This window comes from Lepisosteus oculatus, chromosome 6 (genome assembly GCF_040954835.1).
Source record: "Lepisosteus oculatus isolate fLepOcu1 chromosome 6, fLepOcu1.hap2, whole genome shotgun sequence".
Classification (NCBI taxonomy): Eukaryota; Metazoa; Chordata; class Actinopteri; order Semionotiformes; family Lepisosteidae; genus Lepisosteus; species Lepisosteus oculatus.
Window position 1 is genome coordinate 57904503 of NC_090701.1, and position 10113 is coordinate 57914615.

General features: G+C 40.7%; 1 protein-coding gene across 2 annotated transcripts; it reads left to right on the forward strand.

Moving 5' to 3' along the window:
* Positions 1-284: 284 nt before the first annotated feature.
* Positions 285-9646, forward strand: cts12 (cathepsin 12). 2 transcript variants are annotated; one of them, XM_069191646.1, is made up of 8 exons: positions 285-370; positions 875-1010; positions 2034-2156; positions 2419-2583; positions 3413-3634; positions 4864-5032; positions 6388-6493; positions 7839-9646. In XM_069191646.1, exons 2-8 carry the CDS (start codon positions 885-887, stop codon positions 7936-7938), a joined length of 1011 nt encoding a protein of 336 aa, XP_069047747.1. In that variant the 5' UTR covers positions 285-370; positions 875-884; the 3' UTR covers positions 7939-9646. The 2 variants fall into 2 exon arrangements, with proteins under 2 accessions (XP_069047747.1, XP_069047746.1); XM_069191645.1 differs by having other exon boundaries at positions 878-1010.
* Positions 9647-10113: the final 467 nt, after the last annotated feature.

Genomic DNA, 10113 nt, shown 5'->3' on the forward strand with positions numbered 1-10113 from the left:
ACCTACAGGTGAATATTCTTGCATTAGGACAGATTAAAACTCTTTTCTCCAAGAGGCTAAATCAAATAATCTCTATAGTTAATGTACCAGATTTCCAGGTTATATCATTGGTCTGTGAATGACAGACTGTTTTTTCAGAATGTTTTTCCAGATCCCTAAATTAAAACTACAGTAAATGCACAAGAGTTTTTTGAGGCATATTGGGCATGTCGAAACACACCCACTAACTGGAAGAATAAAAGATGGGCTCAAGACACCTTATTATCAGTCTGCTGCAGTACTGAGCTGCAGACGGGCTATCCTTGCCTACTGTACTACAGAGATTACAGACACCGGAGATTCTCTGCCTGAAGCAACTTTGAAGGATCAGGTGAGAATCTGACTCTGTTTTTATTAATTCTTTATCGGCTCAACAATTATTTGGGCAAAGTTATGATAATGTTATAGGTTTCATCATTTTCAGAAATAATGAAACTCTGGCTGCACTTAAAACCCCTGTGTGCAGTCTTTTCCATATATTCTTGGTGTCATACAGTATATGTCAAAATGTATAGTATTAAAATATATACTTTAACTTTTGTAGCCATCTGTGTAACGGGGCAAATTGGGCTTGAGTTAAAACTCTTCAAACAACATAGAAACACAGACTCAAACAGACTCATTGCTACAAAATTATTTGCAATGCATCCATCTACGAGTGGCAAGAATCGAGGATATCTGCATGACACAATTCTTTCCTAGCCTCAGGGTATACAACTGCTCTTTAGAGACGAGAATATGAGTGTGTGACCAAGAACTTTGTCAACTGGTGAGCGGCTGACCTATGTCTGGATGGTCCTCATGCCCCTCACCACGTTCCCCCACTCTTCTTCAGCAGGATCACCATGAAGCCCCTTATTTTGCTGGCTCTTCTGTGCCACTCCACCCAGCGTGCGCTGAGCTCAGAAGAAGACATAGATTTGGAATGGCAGGCGTGGAAGAGAAGCTTTGGAGTTTCCTACGTCGAGAAGGTGAGAAAGCACAGTGTAATCAGACATGCAGGTGCATCCCAGAAGCCTGGAAAATGGATCGCTGTAAATACGTCAGCAAACATGTTTTTTTTGTGCTTCAATGTAAACGGTATAATTTAAACAAGAAAAACCATGGCATTAAATCTAATTATACGCTGAAAATAAAGCTGTATGCTTGCATTCATCACACACTTCCGCTAAAAGTGATGACGCAGTTAAACCTTTTGGCTGGTCTTCTGACATCCATTTACCCTGAGCCATTAGAGGAACAGCAAACAAACAACATGCGAATGGATATTTTTGTTCTGTAAAGCTTATGTAAACAATTTTACAATATTAAAGTGTGATGGTACTTATATAATGCCAGGTTGAGTTTAAAGTGTAAAGGGAATGTAATATTTCTTGGACACACTCCAAGACATATCTGACTATGCCTGAAATCAGAGCTGAAAGACTAAGATAAGAAACGGGACAGTTTTTTTTAAATTATGTAACATACTGTATATATATTCTATATGAGGCATGATTTAAATTAATGATATAACTGTCACAAATAGCTATTTAATATACAGTATTGAGAGATTAGGCCCCTTTTCACATGGCAGGTTCTCATTTAATTACAGCAATGTTAGGTGATGTAGGATCTGTGTTGAGCCACATGTACACATTCAGGTGAATAGTTTGGGTTAGCTTTTATATCCCGAAACATGGACAGCTGAGAAGAAACCAATATGGATTAAATACAGTAGTTTGTTTACCGTTCATTTTATGTAATTTTATTTTATAGAGTCAAAGTATACCATGGGTGTGTACAGACAATGCTTCATATTGGGCTACTGTTTAGACTCATTAGCCAAAACATCACTGTCTGGTAAAGGCAACTTCCCTGGCCACAGGTATCCTCAGATCTCAGATCCGTGGCTGTATATATTTACATTGATTTTGATTTAGCAGCTCTTTGTACAGTGATTTAACAATTCTGGTGAGAGATGATTCTCAAGGTGTGTTCTTGTGTGATTTTAGAGTGATGAAGGTCAGAGGAAAGCCATTTGGGAAGATAACATGAAGCTAATTGAAGAGCACAACCAGAACTACCTGAAAGGCGATAAGAAATTTAAACTGGCCATGAACAAATATGGAGACCTTGTGAGTATTGAGATTTGTTTTCTGTTTTAATTGTTGGTTCAAGTTCCCACCTTTTCCCATAGTTTTCAAAATGTGGCAGAAATTACTGTACTTGCAAACACTTTGTGACCTTTTTTTCCAAATCCTAGAAAAACTGTCAATCTAACACTAAGGAGAGGGCAGTCTGGCCACAGTGGAAAATACATATTCACAGTTTCATCTCATCTATATGGAGCACTGTTGCTACTCTAGCGTGTTCTTTACTGACTTGTCTTATCTTTAGACCAAAGAAGAGTACAAGATCCTGCAGGGCACAAACATTTACAACAAACCAAGGAAGGTTGGTAAGAAGGATTCTGCCCTCAAGCTCCGTGTTGCAGCTAAGAGACTCAATGCTGTTAGAGTCGACTACAGAACCATGGGCTACGTCACTCGTGTAAAGGACCAGGTAATAACCCCACTCATTTTCTTTGAACCTTCTTAGAGCTGGAACAAAAGTCTGAAAACAGAAATGCAATGTAATATAACTAAATTAAAATAAATTCCACTGCATGTTATGGAATGTCGGACTCTTACAACATGAAACAGAAGTGGGAAAGCAGGTGGAAATGTGTAAAACTGCAGCGCAGTATGGCTCTAGTAGGGAGCTGCAATGGAAAAACTTACTTCATAAGCAAGAAGAAAGGAGATGTTTCTGTGGTGGATTCTCCTTCAGGCATAAGGCCACTGAAACAGGATACATTTTTCTTGTTATTTTCAATGTTAAATTAACCTCTTCTTCTAAGATATCTCAGATATTAAAAAATAATGGATTATAATTTGGTTTTATAGTAGTTTGACTGGTTGGAGCTTGTACAGTTGCTGTTCATCACTCAAGGATGAATTATTTAGGTCCAATTAAACCAGTAGTAGCACAATTAACTTCTGGTGTGAAGTCAGGATTGTCATCTGTGACGTGTTTCACTTGTTAAGAGACAAAAGACAATTTGACCACAAAACAGACAAAAGAAAAAACATTTGACAACAATGCCTCAAATTGCGCCATAGTAAAACGTTATCTACTTGATTGATTGATTGATTGAACATGAGCCAACTACATAAAAGCAGTGACAGCATTGTTTGCAGGTCCACACATAATGAGGATCAGAAGGTTTCTAGCTGACTATGATCTCTTATCTTACTAACCACACTGAGAAAACTGAGACAGAGTCCAAGGCAGGTTTCTTCTCGTGTTCATGTATATAAATTGCAAATGCACTGTGATCTGTCCTGCACAGGGTTTCTGTGGCTCCTGCTGGGCCTTCAGCACCACAGGGGCTATCGAGGGCCAGCTGTTCAAGAGGACCGGCCAGCTGGTGTCCCTGAGTGAGCAGAACCTGCTGGACTGCTCGCGCTCCTATGGCACCTACGGCTGCAACGGAGCCTGGATGGCCAATGCCTACGACTACGTAGTGAAACACGGGCTGCAGTCTGAAGCCACCTACCCCTACACATCGCTGGTGCGGAGCAGAGTGACTGCGGAGCGCGGCCTGAGCACAAGGGGGGGCGTGCGGGGCAGGGACACTGTCTCAGGGATGTCACTCGCCGGGCTCTTCAGAGTGATCAGCTGTTCTAAAACAGTTACAAAGTGATTAAGCAGTTTGAAACAGTAGAGTAGAGTAGTTTATTGGCATACGTACACTGACATTGGAATTCTTAATCACGCTGATCTCTTGGGACGTAAAACAGTACAGCAGACAACACTCCACAATGTAGACAGTGGATTACAAGCATAATAAATAATAACAGGAACAATAAACAAATATGTTGTGGAACAATAAATATGTAGTAGTGAGACCAAAATAAAAAGGTAGCCCATATAAAAAGTGCAGAGTGCTGATGTACAGTATATTGGGGCCCTGCAGTCAGCTGTTGAGGATGTGTACTACAGTGGGATAGAAGCTGTTCTTGAGTCTAGTGGTCCGTGCTTTAACAGTGCGGAACCGCTTGAACGATGGATCGGGCTTCATTGTAATGGCGGATGGTGTGAATCTCACCGATTGTTGGTCAATCACATCCTATAATCCTCTGTGCCGTTGCCCTACAGCCCTTTGTAGCGCGTATCTGTCACTGCAGTACTAGTGTTGCCACTAGTGAGGACAGTTTCTGTGGTGCTGTAGTAAACGTTAATGAGGAGCTGCCTCCCCAAACCGCATTTCTTTAAGCACCGCGGAAAGTGCAGGTGCTGTTGTGCCTTTTTCGGTCTGAAAAACTTCCCAAAGCCAGAGCAGGATCTTGATTACTGTAGGTTCAGAGCTTGTTTGGGACTTCAGATGCACGTCTAGTGCATTTAATCGATCTGCATTCAGTCACTTGCAGGACGTGTATGCAGCAAGATCCACATGGCACTGTGCCTGTCCCGGAAAGTGATGTCAACTATGACATGATACGATATAATTCAGTATTTAATCTTAAAGTCAAAGAAAATCTGCTGATTTACAATAGTTAAATTATAAATAATTGAACAAATACATTTAATTGTTGTTCTTATGGGCGATCTTGTTTTTAACACAACTTCACATATTCTAAGCCTTTTTGCTGGTGTGGAGCTTGTTTGCTCAGTTTGGTTGGAAAGAAGAGAATCTTACACAAGTGTGAGTGGTATAGGTTCATGCGAATTAGCTGTGGATACAGGTGGGGAAAAAAACTGTAAACAATATTTACATTTTCATTCTCTGTCTGCTTCCAGGATAACCAGCCTTGTTCCTATGACAAAAGAAAGTCAGTTGTTAAAATCAAGGACTACAAATTTATTCCTGCTGGAGACGAACAGGCTCTGGCTGATGCCGTAGCAACCATTGGGCCAATCACAGTCGCTGTGGACGCAGACAATCCCAGTTTCATGTTCTACAACTCAGGTATGGTTCCACACATTAAATGCAATGTGTGTTATACCAGGACTAAAACACTTCGGTGTGATGGAGCACTTTTAAAATGAATAATTTCATGTAAAGCAGCCATTCAATGTTATTATTTAAATAGCAAAAGTGTACCTTGACAGACAAGCAAAAGCTTTAGGTCTTACTGTCAGTAAACATTTTTTATAATGTGGATTAGTAAGCGATGTTTCTTCTAGTTTAAAAATCCACATAATTTCTGAAAAAAAAACGAAACAATGCTGTGACACGCGTGTTGACATCCTCGATGAATTCGTCAGTTATTCACGCATGTAACCCTCAGGAATGTCTTGCTCTCTGTGTAGAGCGAGTCCTGGAGGAAGTTCCCCTTTGACATTCCGATGGGGAATTCCGGTTCCAGTTAGCTTCTTGCGATCACGTGAGCTACTCGGGTCAAAGGCCTCCTCTCACCGGTGACGGTTCTGGAGCTTGTCAGTGTGTCAGGCAGCAGGAAGTCATCAGTCAGTCGACAGTTCCCAGGGGTCGGTGCAGTGTGGTGATCCAGAAGTGCCGGCACAGTCAGCTAATGACACAGAGCAGGCCTGAACCTGAGCTTGCAGCATCTAGAGTACAAGCCTCATCCTCCATTCTGAACAAGTGCTTTTACTCCTGCTTTAGTTGTGTGGGAGCCTCTGTAATGTTCGTTTCAGACACCATAGGTTTAGATGCATAAGTTAAGGTGGTATAGAAAGCACTGAGAGTGCAGCTGCATTCCCAATGATGCAAATGTATTTTATCATGAAAGGGCCTTATACTGGATTTTAGTTACTGGACTTGCAATCCATTTTTATCTTTAAGAATACTCAGCATATGCTTCTGTTTGAACTTTTTATAGTCTCTGCTACTAACTTTATTAATCTAGTTGATCTTCCCAGTTACATACAGGGAACACGACTACTAGGAGAGGTTCCTAGTTGGATGTAATCAGGAAATGATTCATCCATTCATTTTTAACTGCCACTTCGCCCAAAACAGAGATGTGGAGGTCAAAGCCTAATGCAAAGCAGTGTGTGCAAAGGAGGATACATCCTGGATATATGCCCATTATATGGATGCCAGCCCATTGTACGGCACATTCGCTCAAAAACACTCAAGAGACAATTTAGGGAGGCCATTTAACTAAGATGGCAGATCTCTGGGTTGTGGATGGCCATGACAAGAATATACGGTACAAACTAGACATAGAAAGTGCCCTGGAATTAAACTCAAGTTCAAGAGCTGTAAGGCAGCAACAGTAACAGCCACTCCAATATACCTACCCCTAGATACAGTACAATGCTGAGAACAACAGGAATCATTCACTGTTCTTCCTGTAGGAATTTATGAAGAACCCAACTGTGACGCAAATAACCTGAGCCATGCAGTGCTGCTGGTTGGTTATGGATCTGAGGGAGGTAAAGACTACTGGATCATTAAAAACAGGTGGGCCATATAATGTTTATTTTCACACTGTACAAGAAAGGATGCATTATATTCAGTTATTAAACACCAGGAAGCTTGAATATATAGAGTAGCAAACTTTTGTGTCAGACAAGAAAGACAAAGTGGCTCATTCGCTAGTTTGGGCTTCCCTGTTATCTTCACCAAGTGTCGGGGATTTTTACACCAGCCCATGCGTTTGATGCTACAGTGCGACTCACCCGACTGATTGGCAGATACTCGGGCAATCACAACAGGGAGCCAGTGGGAGGACTGGAGTAGTGCATGAGGGAGATGTGGAAGAGAAAAGGAGGGAAAGGGGATGAGGTGAAGAGGGCAGACTCTGTGTTCAGGGAGGCCAGATATACCAGTCAAGGCAGGAGGGTCCAGGGTCTGGGGCAGAAATACTGTTGGTCAGTCACCAGGGAAGCAGGAGCTTGCAGGAGCAGAAATGTGTTGGGAGTAGGAGGGGGAGGATTAAGGGAGACACTGAATGTCTTGGCAAAGGAGGAGTGGAGCAGGTGGTGGTGAAGACAGGAGAAAAAGAAATGGGGAGATTTCTGATGGGCGGGGGGAGGAAGGGGAGACTTAGAGTGTGAGATGGTGGGAGGGCAGGATCAGCCCGTGAGGACCCAGAGCCATGAGGACCCAGAGAGTAGGTGTATGGAGAGGAGGGCAGGAGAGCTCTGAGGGACAGAACCTCAGCAGTATGGAGGAGAGAGCCTTCCCAGCAGTACCGGGACGTGAAATCAGAGACACAGCAGGAGAACCTGGTATGAACAGTGCAGAAACGTCAAATAGTGCCTCAGAGATCAAAGTGTTTTATCTGGTTTTATGAGAGATGTAAGAAAAATTGAAAATACCATAGTTTGTCATACAAGACATCTTGTTTGGTATTTATCCATGTGCTGAGTACAGGGAGGCAAAATAAAGCAGCCATATATCATGGTTAATTATTTCCATTGTTTTGACACCACAGAGATTAGAGTGTATTGCATTGAAGAGTAAATGAAGCTACAGAGGTGTTTTGAATTACAAGAACTTAGTGGTGATGGCAATTCCCTGAACATGGTTAGCTAGTGTATTATTTTGTTTTTTGTAGAACAGAAGAGTTAGAGTTTACGGACCCCTGACAGACTTCCTGTAGATCAGTTGCTGGCTTTATCACCCAGTTTGTACTCCTAAATGACTAGTTCCACTAAATGCAGCACGATTGTCACTCTTTCTGAGGGCACAAGGGAAGATGAGGCGGAGCAGGAGGGTTCGACAAGGCTTTCCGTTGCTGTTGACCTGCAGCAGCACGAGCTCCGGCCGGTCTTGACTCTTGGGTCCCTCTGTTGTTCTGCAGCTGGGGCACTGGCTGGGGAGAGAATGGCTACATGAGGATGATCAGGAATAACAACAACGCCTGTGGGATCTCAAGCTACGCTCTCTACCCGGTACTATGATACTCACACCACCGCAGGAGTCGATACAGCAGCGGCATTAATGAAGCATTTATTTATTAAAGTGTTGAAAAAACAAGACATTTCAGACAAGGTTCTTTTAAAAAAATACTTGAAGATGTATTTTTTTATTAAACTATCATGCCACTATTATTAGGCATTTTTAGGATTGAAACTTTTGATTTGAGTAATATATTACTAGATCTGTATAGCTGCAGTAGGTTAAACATAAATAATCTTATGTTGCAAAGAAGGAGAGTGAAGTCTTGGTTCATGCAGAAATAAAAGGCCGGCAACTTGATATTTCTTTTAGTTAAGAGTCTGGTACACAAAATTCTGTGATCTTGGCGAGGCTATTTTTGTAAGTCGGCAAAGCAGAAAATGAAATTTGTGAAAACGATACTAAATTATCCACTGCAGATTTTTCAGATTCAGCTTGTTTCCCCGACCACAGAGATCAGGACACATCCTTTGGCTGACACGCACCACTTCCGTCAATATCAGTGATCCAAATCCGGACTCCAGGGCAGCTCATTATTCATTCTGCAAACACTGGGTTTCACATGCTGTAATATGTATTATGTTATGTTGTATTTACAGACTTTGTCAGGGAGACCAAGGCAGGTTTAAAATGAACAGTTGCCAGTTCTTTTTCAACCTCCTGTACACATTTTCTATAACACTGTGCATACTTTTGCATTAATCATCATGATTCATTCTTTTGTCTCCCACTTTAAATTGCTAAAATATTGTTTTCCTCTCTAATACAATGATCAACTGTAAAACAAACATGACTATGTCTGTTTGCCAAAATGCTCTAGAGCTGCATGCAGTAGTGAAAAGAAAGCACAGATATTTTATGACCAACTGGTTTTGTAGTATTACATTTTAATTGTTATAGGGGTAATTACAGTTCTTTCACATTTTGATAGGGAACATCTAAATTTATAGTTATTTAAAATAGCAAATTAATGCAAAAATTATAGCATAAAACAAAGTGAGAGGATGTAGTAAGGTATTGTATTGTTAACTGAACTCATTAGGAGTAGGGTTGTCTCCACCCATAAATGATAACTAAAATTTTGTTTGTGTCCATCAATGCACGATCAGTACAAGCTATGTCTTCCTGCAACCTGGAGCATCTCAAACGCACAGGGCAGAAGCTGGGACTATATCTTAGCACACACAATACAGAACAAACAACATCCAACCTCCATTCAGGTGGCACCTCATCCTAGAATCACCACAAGAACTGTGCAGCAGCAGCACTAATCCGTTAAGGTTACAACCAACTCCACATTTATAGCAAGATCAAAAGTGAGCATTGTTCTGAATTGTACCTTTTTAAATGAAACGATATCTTCGAAGACACTGAGCAGAATTAATGGCTTCTCTGTGCTCTGTATTAAAGATCTTTTTTTGAAGCACCAGGGTGAAATTCCCCCTTTGCTTGATAGAGGGTGCTCTTTGATATATTGCAAAAGTCGTGCATTGGAATTATTATAATTTATTGCTGGACACTGCTGTTTCAGTTTCTTATAACAGTGCCCTTAAAACATAAACGCACACTAGAAATAAAGACATGCATTTCAAAATGCAGCATATTAAGCCAAATTATATTGAACTCCAAAGTGAAAGGTGTCACTGGGAAGACGACAAAATGTATCAACATCAAAATAACCTTTAAGGTCTGAATAAAATTATGTTATGAACCAAATTGAGCCTTCTTTTATTCTCTTCTTCTCTAATCAATATATTTTAGAAATTGCTTTTGCCTGAAATTGATTGTATTTGCGCTGTATCTGAAGTGCAGCCCGTAGACCCAGGGTTTCTGAAACTTTAAACCTACGAGAAGTACTAACGCTTAATGCAAGGAAACATGAGAACATGTTACTTCTGTCGAGATTAGATTTTAATAGTTGGCATGGTTTCAGTACAGTTTAACTGAATAAGCCATCCAAAGGCTTATCTTGTTCACAGAATTCGAGGGAAAGGAAATAAAAGCAATTTGACTAATCTCTCGTGTTTGTGAAGGAGAACCTTTAAAGGAAAAAGCCTAGTATAATTTCTGATATTTTATTTGCATTTAAGGACTTGTTACATACAGTACGTTTTTTTTTACAGAAAACAAGTCTAAAAAAATTTGATAATGAAAATAATTTTAGCAATAAATAACAG

What these genes read in the sequence shown, in the direction of transcription:
- cts12 (XM_069191646.1), top strand. Translation starts at nt 885, where the DNA reads ATGAAGCCCCTTATTTTGCTGGCTCTTCTGTGCCACTCCACCCAGCGT. An exon ending in GAGTTTCCTACGTCGAGAAG is followed by an intron (nt 1,011 to 2,033) that starts GTGAGAAAGCAC and finishes GTGTGATTTTAG; the next exon opens with AGTGATGAAGGTCAGAGGAA. An exon ending in TTTCATGTTCTACAACTCAG is followed by an intron (nt 5,033 to 6,387) that starts GTATGGTTCCAC and finishes TTCTTCCTGTAG; the next exon opens with GAATTTATGAAGAACCCAAC.